Source organism: Aptenodytes patagonicus, chromosome 2, assembly GCF_965638725.1.
Source record: "Aptenodytes patagonicus chromosome 2, bAptPat1.pri.cur, whole genome shotgun sequence".
NCBI classification, from domain to species: Eukaryota; Metazoa; Chordata; class Aves; order Sphenisciformes; family Spheniscidae; genus Aptenodytes; species Aptenodytes patagonicus.
The window spans coordinates 25,147,836-25,166,166 of NC_134950.1; the positions used below are offsets into that span (position 1 = coordinate 25,147,836).

The 18,331-nt window shown below is 39.0% G+C and overlaps 1 protein-coding gene across 2 annotated transcripts in view; it reads right to left on the reverse strand.

Annotated features, from left to right (window-relative positions):
* MATN2 (matrilin 2) overlaps positions 1-18,331 on the reverse strand; it is a 76,277-nt gene that overhangs the window by 7,736 nt on the left and 50,210 nt on the right. For both annotated transcript variants that reach the window (XM_076329365.1, XM_076329364.1), the window contains exons 8-22: positions 16,651-16,773; positions 14,380-14,502; positions 11,833-11,955; positions 11,553-11,675; positions 9,972-10,094; positions 9,758-9,880; positions 9,425-9,547; positions 6,149-6,271; positions 5,932-6,054; positions 5,721-5,843; positions 5,426-5,548; positions 4,846-4,968; positions 4,557-4,679; positions 3,830-4,243; positions 483-635 (exon numbers count right to left, since the gene is read on the reverse strand). In XM_076329365.1, the coding sequence (XP_076185480.1) occupies positions 483-635; positions 3,830-4,243; positions 4,557-4,679; positions 4,846-4,968; positions 5,426-5,548; positions 5,721-5,843; positions 5,932-6,054; positions 6,149-6,271; positions 9,425-9,547; positions 9,758-9,880; positions 9,972-10,094; positions 11,553-11,675; positions 11,833-11,955; positions 14,380-14,502; positions 16,651-16,773 (2,166 nt within the window). The remainder of the gene's footprint in view (positions 1-482; positions 636-3,829; positions 4,244-4,556; positions 4,680-4,845; positions 4,969-5,425; positions 5,549-5,720; positions 5,844-5,931; positions 6,055-6,148; positions 6,272-9,424; positions 9,548-9,757; positions 9,881-9,971; positions 10,095-11,552; positions 11,676-11,832; positions 11,956-14,379; positions 14,503-16,650; positions 16,774-18,331) is intronic.

An 18,331-nucleotide genomic window follows, 5' to 3' on the forward strand; every position in this document is an offset into this window, starting at 1 on the left:
CTATAAGTACATGCAACAGCTCTTAATGATTTCTTTTGCTGTGGTTTAGGTTTTTGCCACTGGTCTTAAGAGTAATTTTTTATTCTCATTAAGACATTACAAATCCCTGATTATTTTCCCACATTCCTAATGAAGTAGATCATGCTTCTTTGGTGGGGTGGGGTTCAGTGCATGGCTGACTTAACTGTAGAAAAAGGAAGGGGAGGGAGCAATTGATTCTTCCAGGCACAGAAGTGTACATTTTGTACAACCTTTATTAAAATAAAGACAATTACTATATACCTTTACCTGGTGATAGATTAAGGGTATATATTCCTCACATATTAAAAGGCAGAAAAATTATCGTGAGTGACTTATGCCTTGCAATGTATGATACCAATGATCTGTGACCTACACTATGACGCTAGTTGTCCTTTTAGGCCTGCAAAAAATCTATAAGCATTCATTCCTCTTCTATCTCAATGAAAGTGGAATACCGTTACCTTCACAGATTTGGGCTCTCAGCGCTTCACTTATATCCTCCATGGCTGTGAAATCCTCAGCGTAGAAGAGATGTTTATATGATGGCTCAGAAGCAATTTCCAGCAGTTCTTCCTCAATTGCTTTTCCTATTCCAATGGCATAGATAATTATACCTAGATTCAAAAGAAATTGCACATAATTATTACATCAGCAGTTCTAAACCCTTGTTTCTCCATGAAAGGAAAATATGAGCATTAGTCATTTGAGAGAGAGAGAAAGGGAGAGCCCAAGAAATGTATATGCTGTGTAACTTCAAAATTGGTTTTGAACAGGCTTAATATGCTTTAGTTATTGAGAGATGTGTAAAACTCACTGCTTTGCTGTAATTTAACAGATAGTTTTTAAGTTAAAGAGATGACAGTTGCCTGGCCACTACTGATAGTAAATGAAGCCAGAAAGAGTAATGCAAAACATCCAAGAGAATCACCCAAGTCAGCCGTCCAATTGCACTGAAAGTTCCTGGATTGTGTGTGCATGCAGGGTGTGTGCAATAAAGCTAATTACTGGGTTGATGGGAAGACTTGTTATATATTAGCAAATGGGGCAGAATCCTGAAAGACGGCAGTAACTTTTTTAGAAAAATATAAAGACTTAGTGTTTCATCAAAATCCTCAGAGCACATTGAGAATAGATTCTTGTACTCCAAGGGACACTAGTGGGCTGGGAGGCACTGCAAAGGCACCCAGACCTACGAGGGTAAGAACAGGGGAAATGAAACGATTTGTGTGGCTAGGAGAGAAAGAACCTTACAACAGGGATGCTTGGGACAAGTATTTCCCCAGCAGGGGTGCCAGGGAGAAAGTAAATGAGGATTTGTAGTTTTCTTCACTCTGAAAGCGGGGAAGGAGGAAGTGGTTCACAGCCCTCTCACCAGCCAGATTTTAAACAAGCAATGAATACAAAACATAGTGATCTTCAATATCCCATTTTTCAGCAGTTATTTTTTTATTCTCGTGAACATATGCTTTGATACAACATTTCTCTTTACATCAGTTCTGGCTTAGAAAATGTCCACAACTAGTACTGATTTTGTGATTCATAATACAACTATTAGCTTCATAGTATTTCAAGCTCTTTTATAAGATTGAAGAGCAGAAGCTGCCTTCTGTGCTGGTTTTGGCTGGGGTAGAGTTAATTTTCTTCATAGTAGCTAGTATGGGGCTATGTTTTGGATTTGTGCTGGAAACAGTGTTGATAATACAGGGATGTTTTAGTTGCTGCTGAGCAGTGCTTACACAGAGTCAAGGCCTTTTCTGCTCCTCACACCACCCCACCAGCAAGAAGGCTGGGGGTGCACAAGGAGCTGGGAGGGGACACAGCTGGGACAGCTGACCCCAACTGACCAAAGGGATATTCCATACCATATGACATCATGCTTAATGTATAAAGCTGGGGGAAGAAGAAGGAAGGGGGGGCCGTTCAGAGTGATGGCATTTGCCTTCCCAAGTAACTGTTGTGCGTGATGGAGCCCTGCTTTCCTGGAGATGGCTGAACACCTGCCTGCCAATGGGAAGTAGTGAATGAATTCCTTGTTTTGCTTTTCTTGCGTGCGCGGCTTTTGCTTTACCTATTAAACTGTCTTTACCTCAACCCATGAGTTTTCTCACTTCTACCCTTCCGATTCTCTCCCCCATCCCACTGGGGGGGAGTGAGCAAGTGGCTGTGTGGTGCTTAGTTGTCGGCTGGGGTTAAACCACGACACCTTCTCAGCTGGTTGGTTTCAGATAAAACTTAGGATGAGGGGGTTTGGTATCTCTTTATTATCACAGGGTAATAACAGCTACACACTCACTGAATTGCAACTTTAACCTTTTCGCTGAAGAATCCTGGGCCTGATAACATCATAAAATATGCATTTTTCCAACTCTTTAACATTTAACGTAAGCATCTCCTTACTTTTCGTCATGAATCTGCCCACCATTGCACTTTAGCCAGGAAAGTAAAACATTCACCAGAAGCTGATTCAATTTAATAAACAGTCCAGTCATGCTGAGGTCTGTTGCTTTTTAAAGACCTGGAGATATCAGTGATAAAGCATTCAAGGCCAATTTCATATTCAGCATTACTACATTGCCTATGCTGCAATTACACAGGGGGTGGATTTGGCTTGTAGCATTACAAGTATCAGTGTATTTTGTAAGTAAGCAAGTAAGCAAGGTTGGCTTGTACTTCTTTCCTTCTTCAGTCCTGTAAATCCTCCACGTACTTTCCCAGATCTCACTAGTTAGCATATAAATCTTTGGTTTTGTTTTTAATATTTTAAAAAACACTTTGTTTATATTTCATTGTAATGGCACCCTTGTTAGCACATGCTCTTCTCATATCATTGGACATTTTTCCCTTTTCTCGTTACAGAGAGGTATCAGTCCTGACCAACACTATACGAATCATGTATCAAGTTATGATTGATATATCAAGTCAGTAAAACAAGAACAGAAAGAAGATGTGCAGCATCTTCTAAAGTCTGACTATTTTCTCTGTGTTGTGGGCCATCTGCCACGGTTCTTAAAGCAGTTTCTCATAAAATAGAAAATATTTTGCAAAGAAAAAAGGGATCCTTTATTTTCTTGAAAAGTTTTTAAAACTTTTAGTTGACTCTGCTAAACAGCTGAAAAGTTTCTGATTTGTGGTACAGGTGTCCTAGAGGATGGATTTCTCCCCAGACGTATTCTAAATTAAAAATCACCAGTTTTCAGTTACATTTCAGCATATGACCTGATAAGGCACATAGAAACAGAAAGACAGAGAGCACTACAGCTATAACCTTTTGTAAAGAGGACCTGTCTTCCTTCCAGAACACCATCAGCACTATAAAATTGGATAAAAATACAGAATATATGTAAAGAAAAATATAACATCACCAATTACTACCATAGTATTTCTCAGGAGGATAGATTTCTGTATTTTGAAGAGACAGGTTGGGGGTTTTTTATTGCTTGCTTAGAATTTTTGATGAAGTTCCCAGTGTTCCCAAATCTCTGTATCAAATGTCTACCCTTAGTGGATACGTTCAGGGCACTGCATGGCATGCCAGGTGGGTAGTACCACTAACTGTGGATGGCACGGAACCCCAGTGGTGAGACATTCATCATGGGTCCTGCACTAGGGATGACATACATGCCTTGTAGCAAAGGTTCCTGTGAACACCAAAGATCCAATGTTCTGCTACAGTGGTCGCTGTACTAGCCAGACTGCTATAGCAAATGCTCTCTTGATTAGCACATCGCGTAGCACATCCATACTATTACCACATCTTATTTCTAACAATATTTGCCTTTTAGAATGAGTCAAAAACATCTCCACTTACCGTTTCGCTTTGCTCTAGTAGCCCACTCGGAGACTTCATCTTGGGCTCGTCCATCCGTAAATACGATGGAGATTCGAGGGACATTTGCTGAAAATGGTCTTGCTCCTTCTGTTTCTGTGAAACTTCTCTCAAACATTTGCTTCAGAGCCAGTCCTGTCATGGAACCTCGCCCCATGTATTTCATTTGCGATACAGCTTTCTTCATGTCTTTGGCTGAGCTGAACTGCCTTAATGTAAACTCTGTGTGAACTTCAGTGGAATACTGAAGCAAACCAACTCGAGCAGCTTTGGGTGAAATCTCAAGTGAATCCAAGATTCCCAAGACAAATTGTTTTACAATTTCAAAATTATCCTCTCCGAGACTTTTTGATCCATCAATCACAAACACCAGGTCAAGTGGGCCTTCAGTGCATGCTGTGAAATAAGCAGCAGAGTGTTCAGATCATGAAAAAACTCCACAAAGCTGGAAAAGGGACCTAGATACCCAGGGACTGCATAAACTCAGAGATCATCTAGAGTACCTTGTTCCTGGCTCATTCAACATTGCCAGCATGTCTGAAGATGTTGTGTACAGTCTATATCAAAAGCTAAGAGTGTGCCTATGACCAAGAGTTTAACAAAAATATAATCACATTATATAGCATTTTTTGAAATGAGGCATTTGAAGTGAGGGCAAGTAATTTTAGAAATCAAAGAAACAAATGCTTTCTAAATAAACTGTACTTACTTCTGCATGTTTTCTGATCCTCTTTTAGTACATATCCCTTCTGGCATTTGCAGATGTATGAATCGTCAATATTAACACAAATATGTTCACAACCATGGGCAACTGATTTGCAGACATCTTTATCTAGGAAAAATTGAAATATTGATATGTATTCTATTTAACATATTTATAAATTCAAAGACTCCAAACATGATATTTGAAGAATGTATGACAAAGGAGTATAACATCTTTGTTCATTTATGTAGCGATGCCAGAGAAGAGCAGCTGACAGACATACTGAGTTACTTACTTTGACATGTTTTCCCATCTTGTCGCAGGACAAAACCCTCATGGCACTGACAGCTGTATGAATTGTTATAATTAATGCACACATGTTCACAGCCATGGTCAATGGATTTACACAGGTCTTTATCTGAGAATTGTTAAGAGAATTTCCTTATTAGACCATTTCTCAAATGCAAAACTGGCATGAACAAGCTTTGAGTGAAATTAAGTCTGTTATTTCTTTTATGACTGAAAAAACATATTCCCCATAAAAATTTCAGCTACTCACTCCTGCATGTTTTCCTGTCTCGCCTCAAAATAAACCCCTTGTGACACTGACACATGTATGAATCGCCAGTTGGAACACAGACATGTTCACAACCATGGTTGACTGTTTTGCAGATATTTTTACTTTGGAATAATGAAAATTATATTTAGCACAGCTAGGTAAAAAACTCACAAAATGTAAAAATTATGGCAATAGTCTTCCATGAAGGAGCTCACTTCCATGAAGTTGATTCTATATTAAAGACACAAATAACACACTACTGTTGGATAGTGTGTTTCATTAACAGGAAGTACAAAACAAAAATTAAACAACTTACTCCTACAAGTTTTCCCATCTTCCCTCAGTATGAAGTCCTCGTGACACTTGCAGATATAGGAATCATCAGTATTAACACAAATATGTTCACAGCCATGGTCAACTGAGTTGCAAACATCTTTATCTGAGAAGAGTGGATGGAGTTTGTCAGGTGAGGTTCATTAGGAGAGATAATTATCTTTTATTAACCAGCTCAAATAGTTGGAAATCACAAATGTACACATGTGCAAATACTCACAGCCGCAACACTTAAAAGCCTCAAATAAAACCATACTTCTACAGCTCAGGCTACTCACATCTACATGTCTTTCCATCTTCCTTCAGTACGAATTTTTCATGACACTTGCAGATGTAGGAATCTTCAGTATTCACACAAACCTGTTCACAGCCATGGTTGACTGAATTGCAAACATCCTTGTCTGCAAACAAGAGTTGGTAGTCAACATACATCAGCCGAGGCCTCGATTACATGTGTAATTCATCAAATTAAGTTCTCATGGTACTTACTTCTGCAGGTTTTCCCATCTTCTCTCAGTAGGAACCCGTCATGGCATTTGCAGATATACGAATCATCAGTATTAACACAAATATGTTCACAGCCATGGTTGACTGATTTGCAAACATCTTTATCTGAAAACAGATGACAGCTCTTGCTGGTTAATGCATTTCTACACAAGCATGAGCTGCAGATAAAAAGTATGCTGATAAATATCAGACTACTTACTTTTGCATGTTTTTCCATCTTCTCTTAGCAGGAATCCCTCCTGACACTTACAAACGAATGAATCACCAGCATTAACGCAAGCATGTTCACAGCCATGGTTGACTGATTTGCAAATATCCTTGCCTGGGAATAGTTAGATAATATTTAATGTGGTTCGCTAGTTAAACTTTTTTTATAAATACAAAAACTGTGGGGGTAATCCCATGAGCAAAGAAAGATGGAAGCCTGCAAACTGAAAGCAAATCTCTGGCTAGTTAAATGACAGACAGCTTAGCATACGTGGAGCATGAGTTCTTCACCATCTGAGCAGAAAGAATTGCATGGTTCGGATGGCTTCCCACTGACAATAAATCATTTTAGGATTAATCTGACTAGATTAAGGAGGAGGACTTTACATTAAGAGCAGTAAGAGTGAAAGGAAGGAATAATTTAGTACAGTCATTTAGCACAAATTCATGCTGGAAAAAACAAAATTAAGCAAAACACCACAGGACATGAAGCAAAATAATTCTTTAACTTTCTTACATCAATGCCAAGAGTCTGCATAAACAAACCCCAGAAGAATAGGAACTACTCATTTAAGAGGATAAATAAGAATCTAACTGCTATTGCTGAAAATTGATGGGAGGATTTGTATGACTGCAATGTTAAAACCAGTTGGTTAAAACCTCTTCAAGGACAATAGATGGGGAGAAAGTACAGAAAGAAGTGGAGCCATCTATCAGCATTCCCTGTTTCTTTTTCACTGCAACACAAAAGAAAATATTCTCAATTGCTAATGGAGATGCTAATGCTAATGCTAATACACTACCTTTACATGGAAAGTAGAACAGTACTGACAGCCAAGTTCAGACTGACTCTTCAGCAAAATACTTAGGTTTAATGTGTAGGGAGGAAAAACTTATATTTTTACAAGAACTTCAATCTGAGTCAAATTACCTGGAGGTCTCATGCTGCGAATACAAAAATTCCAAAAACTTCTACAGAGGACAATCTTCTAACTCAACAAGCATTACATTTAAGACATAGCAATCTAAACTAGATCCTATTATAGCTGATAAAGAAGAAATTATCATGTAAGTAAAAATTAGCATCTGCTTATGCACAGCTGTGTGCAACTCAGACACATTTGTGGTTTATAAACAGAATCAAACACAAACCAGCAGCAGACATGGCTATTACTTCAAAAGGATGAATTTTACGTAGCTGAAAGCAAATATGAGCCAGAGTATTTTGGGATGGTGGGGGAATAATAATAATAATAAAAAAAAGTGAATGATTGCACTATTTAAGATTATTTTACTAGATACCCCCCAAAAATGTAGTCCCATAATCTAAAAAGAATGCCAGAGTAGTTAAAAAAACAACCTCATTTAGAAATTGAAATTGAAAACAGCTATAAGATTTGAATAATGATTGAAAGAAAGGAACATTCACAGTATTTACTGAACACGAAAATATTAGGAATTTGAAAACGCTGAAATAATAAGATAAAGGACAAGGGGGCACATGGCCAACAAAATAAAGGATAGTATGAGTAAGTTATTTAAAGATTATTAGGAACAAAAAGCATTCTAACAATGTATTGTTAATTAATGGATAGAAATGGTAGAATTGCCAATCTTAATGCAGAAAAGTTAAAAATATTTCGTGTATTCAGATCTGAACTTATGAAATAGGCTACTGATGATATTGTTGGAGTGAAGAGTTTCATCAGCTGAGAAGTAGGTCACACAGTACCTACTGAAGACACACACATTTTTAAATCAGTAACTCCAGATAACTTGCAGCGAAGAGTTGTAAAAGAGCTGGCTGAAGAACACCTTGGACGCTGACTGTTATTTTTCAGTAACTCCTAGAACTCTGAGGAAGCCCCAAAACACTGAGCAGTCTCCATCCCCAGTGTATGCACACACAGTGAAAAAATACTATTGTTCCAGTGTTTGAAAAGGATGAGTAGTTCATTGTAAGCCCGTCAGCTTGACATTGATCTGCATTAAAATAATGGAATAGATAATGTGGAACTTGATTCAGAGTAAAATCAAAGAAAGAGAATTAATATCAATCAACTTGGTGGTATGGAAAAATAGATCCTGGAAAACCAAATAAATATCTTTTTTAATAGATTATGAGGCTGGTTCTAAAGCTCATGCTGTTCATACAATGGAGCATTCAGCAAGGCAGCAGTCTTGGTATTTATTTTGGTTAAGAAAACTGGCTACAGAATCAACATTATATGGATTAACACTGGCTAGGGAGGTCTTCAGAATAAATTGTAAACTGGGGAACATCAAGTGCCTTTCTTTCTAAGAATTTGCCCTGCTCCTCTATTAAAAATTTTTATGAACAACCCAAAAGAAAATACAAAACAATCACTGACAAAATTTGTAGGTTACTCCAGTTTTGAGAGAATGGCAAATAAAAATAGAGCAGCTGCTGATATAAGGAGACATGAATCTTTTTGCAAGCTGGATAACAGCAAATCATATGTATTTTAAAATAGCCAGAACTAAGCATAAACATTTAGAAACAAAGAATGAAGGCTGTACTTACAGTATGTGGGACACGTGTGTTACTGAGAGTCTTAAACAGCTTATGATCATGGCAGATAACTAACTGAACACAAGTGCTAGCAGAATATTTTGGTCACAGACTAATGCTATCTTTGGTCATAAAAAAAGATAGATTAAAAAAAGATAAAAGATCAAAAAAGATAGGTAGATTCAAATAAGAATTAGGTGGTTTATAGTTCCTCTACGCTGGACCCTGCTGTGTCTCCTATTAGAAGACTTTGTACCTCTGTGGTGCCCCCACAAGGATGCTGATAAATAGCAGAGGTTTTAGGGGAGCAAGAAGAGATTTATGAAAAGATTAGAAAACATATAAAGAGCCTGAAGGAGTTTCATCTGCTTATCATTTACAAAAGAACATGCTAAGAGGTTAAGTTAGGGAACAGGTTAAGTCATGATCTGCATGAATATACACAGAACAACACAGTGGCAATTAGAACTTCAACCCATCAAAGTAAAATACAGCAACATCCTATGCTCAAGATTAAAACTCAACATAATCTAGAAATGAAGTTCACATTTTAAAAGCTACATTCAAACCTTAAAATTGGCTGATTTTCTGAAATGTATCCTTAGTTCAAACAATAATTCATAGAAGTCTTATGATCTATAGAGAACAATATTCCGTTCTGACCACTACGAAACAGTGAATAATCTCCTAATAAAAGGAAAATGAAATTTCTTCTTTTAGTCATAAGCTACTTACTTCGGCATGTTTTCCCATCTTGCCTTAGTACAAATCCATCATGGCACTGGCAAGTGTATGAATTGTCATTATTAACACAAAGATGTTCACAGCCATGACTGACTGATTTGCAGATGTCCTTATCTAGGAATAATTTAGATTTTATTTACTACAGTTTGATAAATGAGAACATTTCCAAAACATTAAAGACTAAAAGTAGTAAGTTCCTACTAAATAAAGAATTTATCCTCCTTTTTGTCAGGCAAAATCCCCTATAAGAAGACCTACCTCTAATACAATGTTTCTTCAGTAGACCTCTGAGTGTAAAAAATACAGTAACATAAAATAACTTACTTTTACACGTTTTCTTATCTTCCCTCAACACAAAACCCTCGTAGCACTGGCAAATGTATGAACTATCAGTATTCACGCAAACATGCTCACAGCCATGGTCAACAGAATTGCAAACATCTTTATCTGGAAAAAAAATAAGGTTCTGGTATTTAAAACTTGTCTATGAATACACAGATTGTAAAGGAAATCTTCTATTAAAGATAAGGATACTTACTTCTGCATGTTTTTCCATCTTCCCTTAGTGCAAATCCCTCGTAACACTGGCAGATGTATGACTCATCAGCATTAACACAAACATGTTCACAGCCATGGTTAACTGAACCGCAAACGTCTTTATCTGAGAACAGTTGATGATATTTTGTTAAAGCACATCTACAGCGAATGTATCATGCAGGGAGCAATAATAGCTTTTATTAGGTCTACTGGTGTACTGCTTAGACAGGTGTACTCTGTGCTGGGTAAAAAACTGGCGGGACGGCCGGGCCCAGAGAGTTGTGGTGAATGGAGTTCAATCCAGTTGGCGGCCGGTCACGAGCGGTGTTCCCCAGGGCTCAGTGTTGGGGCCGGTCTTCTTCAATATCTTTATCGATGATCTGGATGAGGGGATTCAGTGCACCCTCAGTAAGTTTGCAGATGACACCAAGTTGGGTGGGAGTGTTGATCTGCTTGAGGGTAGGAAGGCTCTGCAGAGGGACCTGGACAGGCTGGATCGATGGGCCCAGACCAACTGTATGAGATTCAACAAGGCCAAGTGCCGGGTCCTGCACTTCGGCCACAACAACCCCATGCAGCGCTACAGGCTTGGGGAAGAGTGGCTGGAAAGCTGCCTGGCAGAGAAGGACCTGGGGGTGGTGGTCGACAGCTGGCTGAACATGAGCCGGCAGTGTGCCCAGGCGGCCAAGAAGGCCAGTGGCATCCTGGCCTCTATCAGAAACAGTGTGGCCAGCAGGAGTAGGGAAGTGATCGTGCCCCTGTACTCGGCACTGGTGAGGCCACACCTCGAATACTGTGTTCAGTTTTGGGCCCCCCACTACAAGAAGGACGTCGAGGTGCTGGAGCGTGTCCAGAGAAGGGCAACGAGGCTGGTGAGGGGTCTGGAGAACAAGTCTTATGAGGAGCGGCTGAGGGAACTGGGGTTGTTTAGCCTGGAGAGGAGGAGGCTGAGGGGAGACCTCATCGCTCTCTACAACTCCCTGAAAGGAGGTTGTAGCGAGGTGGGTGTCGGTCTCTTCTCCCAAGTAACTAGCGATAGGACGAGAGGAAATGGCCTCAAGTTGCGCCAGGGGAGGTTTAGATTGGATGTGAGGAAAAATGTCTTTCCTGAAAGAGTGGTTAAACATTGGAACAGGCTGCCCAGGGAAGTGGTTGAGTCCCCATCCCTGGAGGTATTTAAAAGACGAGTAGATGAGGCACTTAGGGACATGGTTTAGTGGGCATGGTGGTGTTGGGTCGATGGTTGGACTCGATGATCTTAGAGGTCTTTTCCAACCTCAATGATTCTATGATTCTATGCTTCTACTGATACCACTGGAAGAAATGGGCAAAAATGTAGGCAGCAAACACTTCTAACCCTTGGTACCTGAAAAAATGTGGATCTTTTTTGCCTCCAGTCGTAACAGTTTGGCTATTAAAATACGCTATTTCTGTCCACAGAGTCTCTTACAAGCTTCTGGCAGGTATAACAATACTACTCCTATATTATAACAGTAAACTGTTGTTATTGTATTTATTAGAACACTTCCACAAATCCACATACTGTAGATAAAAGTCTATGAGTAATTATCAGAGTACTTACTTCTGCATGTTTTCCCGTCTTCCCTCAGCAGAAAACCCTCATGACACTTGCAAACATACGAGTCATCTTTGTTAACACAAATATGCTCACAGCCATGGCTGACTGATTTGCAGATGTCCCGTCCTGGGAATGATTGATATAAATACAGGTTTTGAATGAAAACATGTTAAAAAAATGTAGATATCAAAAGGAAGTTTTTTTTCCAGTGAGAAGTGAAAAAACCCTTTCTTTCCTTGCCTGATGCACATGCAAAAATGTTCAATAGATACCAGTCACTCACTTCTGCACGTCTTGCCATCTTCTCTCAATACAAATCCCTCACGACACTTGCAGATGTAGGAATTGTCAGCGCTAACACAAATATGCTCACAGCCATGATTGACTGATTTGCAGACATTTTTACCTGGGAATAATTTAATAGATAAAAAATTATGTTAGTTAAGAGCAAGATGTTCAAAGTCTTACAATTCCCAACTACTGAATGTTCTTGTCCTCGCTAGTATACTGGACTCAATCCTGCAAATCATTTATAGCATCTGCTGTCTTTTTTTCTTGTAACAAAAAGGTACATCTTTGTCCTGCTAATTTTACAACCTCCCTATTAAGGAAAAGTCCACTGTTCCAGTTCTAGAGTTTGTAGAATTTCACGTGTCCCTAGCATGCAGATTAGTGATTTCCAAAGGCACCTAAATTCCACATCCACATTTCAAGTAAACTTTCTGGTGATAAACAGATCTTTCTACTATCATCTTTTTACCCTCAGTAATGAACCTGCTCAAACCTGAAACAGTTACGCTTTTTTTTCCTCTGTGCTTAAGTTCAGAAGGTGTTTGTCATTCTTCTGTAAAGTAGGATTACAAAAGTTTGGTGTATGTAGTATTAAGGGTAGCGAGAAAGACAAATTATATGATCCTGCTGTGAAATTCTGGAAAACTGTCAGCTATAATTGGGCAAGCAGATGTTCAGTGGGGTTTTCTGATACAGAATTTAGATACAATTCATATTTCAAAATAAAATAAAATATTAATTAAGGTTAGATAAACTAACATCTTGCTTTCACTTTCCTCCCTACACCCTTTGTTTTTCCGCAAGGACTTAGAATAGAATAGAACAGACTATTTCAGTTGGAAGGGACCTACAACGATCATCTAGTCCAACTGCCTGACCACTTCAGGTCTGACCAAAAGTTAAAGCATGTTGTTAAGGGCATTGTCTAATTGGCTCTTAAACGCTGACAGGCTTGGGGCATCGACCACCTCTCTAGGAAGCCTGTTCCAGTGTTTGACCACCCTCTCGGTAAAGAAATGCTTCCTCATGTCCAGCCTAAACCTCCCCTGGCGCAGCTTTGACATATTCCCATGTGTCCTATCACTGGATACCAGGGAGAAGAGATCAGCACCTCCCTCTCTGCTTCCCCTCCTCAGGAAGCTGGAGAGAGCAATGAGGTTGCCCCTCAGCCTCCTTTTTCTCCAAACTAGATAAGCCCAGAGTCCTTAGCTGCTCCTCGTAGGACATACCTTCCAGCCCTTTCACCAGCTTTGTTGCCCTCCTCTGGACGCATTCAAGGACCTTCACATCCTTCTTAAATTGTGGGGCCCAGAACTGCACACAGTGCTCAAGGTGAGGCCACACCAGTGCTGAATACAGCAGGATAATCACCTCTTTTGACGGGCTGGTTATGCTGTGTTTGATGCACCCCAGGATGCGGTTTGCCCTTTTGGCTGCCAGGGCACACTGCTGACGCATATTGAACCTGCTGTCGACCAATAGCCCCAGGTCCCTTTCTGCAGGGCTGGTCTCCAGCCGCTCCTCTCCAGTTTATACTTGTGCCTGGCGTTACTCCATTCTAGGTGCAGAATCTGTCATTTCGACTTGTTAAATTTAATCCCATTAATCATAGCCCAATGCTCCAACCTATCTAGATCCCTCTGGACTTCTGCATGGACAGAACATTTCACTTGCTTTTAGAGTGTCAGTACAAGCAGAGAATTGAGACAAGCAGAATTTGTCTCTGTTTGCATGGAATAACAAAGTAGGGTGTTGTTGTGATACACAAACTGAGAATAAGGAGCTTTTCATCTGTCATGGTAATATCTTTATTACCAGTCATGGATGACTTTAATTATTTTTCTGTAAATGTTTTTTAACAGCAGAAGTTGATGAGATCTATGGATATTATTGGGGTTACAGTTACAAAATACTTAATGCCTGTGTGTTTTTCAGAGACTTATCCATGATTCTTCTTTGATCGCTTAGTGATCAAAGCTATAAAAATGGAGAAAAATTTGCAATGAATTTTTTCTTTATATCTGTCACTCATCATAACTGCATAATGTAGGCAAATATGTAATGCAATTATGATATCTCTTTTGCAATCATCCTTATGCCATGCTGGACAAAATGAACTTTCCATTAATAATATTGCAAGCTTCATGCTGTATAAGACTTTAGAAACATCATATATTTTTGCCTTGATTTGAGAAGAAAATTACAGTTGTCCCACATAAGGATGTAAGTCAGAATAAAATAGTTTTGGATCCACAACAGTCCAATTTCAGGGCTACTTTTTAAATGGCACAGACATTTAGGGTGTGATTCAGGTGCCTAAAAGTATGCATCCAGTACCACTTTAGATGCCTTAGCATATCCAAGATATTGATATACTGCTGGCAAATATGACACCAAAGGGGAAACCATGAACTTCTGGAATCCTTGAGCATTTAAAATGACACTGGACAGCAACGTTTAGGCAATCAAATCCTACCTTACAGATTTCTTCTATGTGTGTAATAAAAATCTAACTCCGAGTTGCTGAATAATAACTTACGTTTACATGTTTTCCCATCGTTACGAAGCCTGTATCCTTCAAAACACTGACAAGTATAAGATCTGTCGCCATTTACACATAAATGTTCACAGCCATGATCACTCAGAGCACAATAGTCAACTCCTGTAGGAGCAATTGAAGTTATTAAAAGAATTTAACAAATAATGAATCAATTATTTTTCATCTCTAGTATTTGCAGGGCATATAAGCAAGTAAATATAAATACATTGAACTGCTTAAACAATAATCCAGTTCCTCATCTGATACTATACATACAGCTTCAATAAAATGTAAGAGGGCCTTGTGGTGTACTTTCCATTAGTTGCTTTAAATAGAGTTGAGAAATCATACTTTCCTATGCTCAACAGAGTCCATGTCTCAGTACTTACAAATTGATTTAAAACAAAACAAAACAAAACACTTGAGCAATGATTTTACATAAGACAGTGGCAAAGACATAAAAGCTACCTTGTGAACATTCTTCTTTAAATACAGTCTCTAAATGGTCCGATGTGAAGGTGGCAGTCCCCAGAACTCACTTGTGTGCCTGACCCAGCTGCTGTGGCAGCAAGCAGAAAACCTCTCAGGGACCCCAGTGGGCTTTGGCTTACACTATTCAAGCTTTTGCAAAGAATTGCAAATGACAAGTACTGTCAAATATGGTCCATTTTTCATCTCAAATTTACTAAGTGTTTCTTCTCTGTAATACGAAGACATAGGATCCCTGGGATCCTGCAGGCAGCACTTGCTACTGTCTATTGGCTACACCCATGGTGTCACTCATTTTTTTGTAATTAGTTGTCAGAGTAGAAATCTGTTTACCATTCAGGTGCTCCCACAGCTGTCTTAAGATACTTGTGCCTGTGTATATGACACCAGAATTGTAATTCCCAGATGTTTTCCCATTAGGAGTGGTATATGTTAAATGCTAATCCCTTCCATTCAACTGCTCATTCAGGAAATCCCAAAGTGCCAAAACTCTTTTCATGATAGCCTAAAAATGTCCATGAGGTTTCAACAACTCATCTGGAGCTCAGGAATAGGACAAATCTCTTTCCTAAATATATATGAGGAGAGGGGTATGCCGGCAAGAAGAAGAGCTGTTCAAAAGCTCTCAGTTTCATTGCACGGAGGGATTCCAGAAGCCACAGCACTGTTTTAATGCTGCTGATAGGTCTCCAAGTACGGCCTGGAGGAAAATAACTCAAGAGTGGAAAAACCACCTCTTTTTACTATAAAGGAAAAGGGATTTTCCATTTGCAAGTTGATAAAACTCCATAGTTTGGCTGTTTCTAAATTGCCAGTGGTTCTTTTAGATAAATGTCTAGATAAATTGTTTCTAGCAGACCCTATCGCTGTTACATGTACACTAGTTCTGCTTTTGCATTACTGTCTGCCCCTTTCTAGAGAGCTGCAGTGGCAGACAGAAGCAAAGTCTGTCAAGGTATTGGATGGGGCTAAAAAGCTTAGCATAGAGGCAAAGACAAGGTTAAAGACAAAGACAAATTGCCTTTGCTGATTTGCCTCACTTCTCCCTGGATCATTTTTGTGACTGAGCACTTGCAGTTTGACTTCTGTTAAAACTGTGTTGCCTGGGTGCAAGAAAAGGAGCAAACTCTGGAGCTGCTCCAACACTCAACAAGCTTGAAAAATAATGTACCTCCAAAATCTGTAGAAAAAGTGGCCAAAACCCTCTCATCAAAGAGGTCCAGGAAAAGTCTACAGGCAAAATGCATTCACGTTACTCTTTTCCTGGCCCTTTCTATATATTATTTTTCCAGTGAAGGAGGCAATTCAGTTATTTGCGAAACTGCAATGATTCTCAATGATTATTAGATTTATAAAGGGTGGAGAGCTGTCAGGACAACTTTTGTTCTCTTATTAAGGGCTCCCATGCAAAATGTAAAGCTCAGTGTGGGACTCTCACTTCTCCGCCTGCCCCAGGTAAGCTGAAGCAGTTTGCCTGGGGGACACTGCTGTCAAGATGACCTGTCAGTCAGACACATTTGTCATGTGACTGAAAAACTGTCCTCAACACCTGGGGATGAACAGATCTTCCAAAAATTTTCTGAATATGTGAGGATTTACAGTTATCTTGACAAGTATCCTTTCCTAATTCCTTTTTCTGTCTGTTTCTGCTTTCAAATCATTATTGAAGTACTATCGAAATGCAGACTGCAAGAATAAATTGAAGGTGTGTCCTCTTCCCTGTATGAAAACAGAAACCTTTCCCAGGTGAGCTGAGGTCAAGGAGGTTCACACAAGACTTACGTGTGCAGGTTTTTAGGTCCTCATTGATGACAAATCCTTCAGAGCACTGACAGACATAGGAGCTATCAGTATTTAGGCACAGTTGCTCGCAGCCATGATTGCTTTCAGCACAGTGGTCCACTCCTATTGATTTGTGTTAATAATAGGAAGAAATCACATTGGAGCCTTAGATACATACACTATGACACTGTAGTTACTACACAATGCCTTTGCAGAGCAAGGGAAAAAGATCAGTACAACTTTTTATTTATGCAGTATCCCCACCTATTTAAGTAACCTGAGTTAATTAACATCACCTAAGTGAAATGAATACAACCATCCCACTTGGCAGACAACAAACTTGAAGTGCAGATCTCCCTTGCCAAAAATCACAAAGGGAAACCAAAGCGAAGTGGAGTGAAGGGAGAACCTTGAAATCCCGCCTGGTCTTACCCGCAGAATCATGCTTGCTTTCTTTAAAAAGCAAGACTCTCTCTTTTGTTCACCATAAAATTTTCTCAGAGAGAAAGTATGAATATTAGTAACTCTTGAAATAGAAATTATGGCTTTCAGATTATTTCATAAACAGTAAATTCTTTTTCAACAGGATGAGAAATCACCAATTTAAAACTTTAACCTGCCAACAGGTTAAAGCAGTTAAAGCCTAGTGGGGGACAGATACAAATTATGAGTGTGAGAGCGCCTTAATGTGCTCCTTTTCTTTGATTTTTCTATTCCTATTCCAAGTAAGATAAAATGGAATTTTACTTTTAGTCTTGTACGCAACTGGTTGTGTGAAAGATGAAGGGTGGGGGAAGGGAGAGAGAGGTGTGAATTGGGTTTAAAAATTATATTGTCTCATAGAATGGACAGCAAAGCAGTAGGGTGAGATACGTGCACTTGCAGATGTACTATGTAATCTGCTGACTCTGTAAGTATAGAAAAAGCACATTTTAGGAAAAAAGCTTTATAATGAACTTTCTCATAATATTTTATTGCCGACTTGTTAATGGCTATTTTTAGTTATATAGGCTCAAATCATTTTAGCTTAACTTGATCAAAAGTAGTGGAGTTCCCTCAGACACAAACACAGTCTCATATGTCTCTATTTGCAGATCATTTACAGATGTGAACAGGCACGTCTGCAGCTATTTGTTTACGTAAAAAAAAATCCTGTACTTAATGTAAAATTACTTAGTTCTAAATATTGCTGTTTATTAGTTTATTTAACTAAGCACTGAGTTTGCAGTAACTGGTCCAGATTTACCATTATACATAGATAGAGATAACGTTGGCTTGAACAAGTAAAGATGAGGTGTCAGTTTTTACTAGCTAAAGCAAGTTCCAGCTGGAATGTTCTCCTTTTTCCAAGAGTTTACATCATCATGAAGAGGCTTGTGTAACTTCTCAGAGCACACAAAAAATGTGGAAAAAAAAAAATACAACAAAACCCCCCAGTATTCTCTGTGAAAAATTGCATCTGTTTGGCAACGTCTTTTACAATACAAACACCCACATTAACGTGAATTTTAACATTTAAATACTTTGGGTTCTCATGCAGAATCTTTTAACACACTCTTTCAAAGAGTGGAGTAATCACAAAGCTGCTAATTACCAGGCTTTAGAAATTAGTATAACTGTAAATTTGGTCATCATGTGTGCTTCATTACATGTAAAATAAATGTAAGAAGGGGAAGGGACA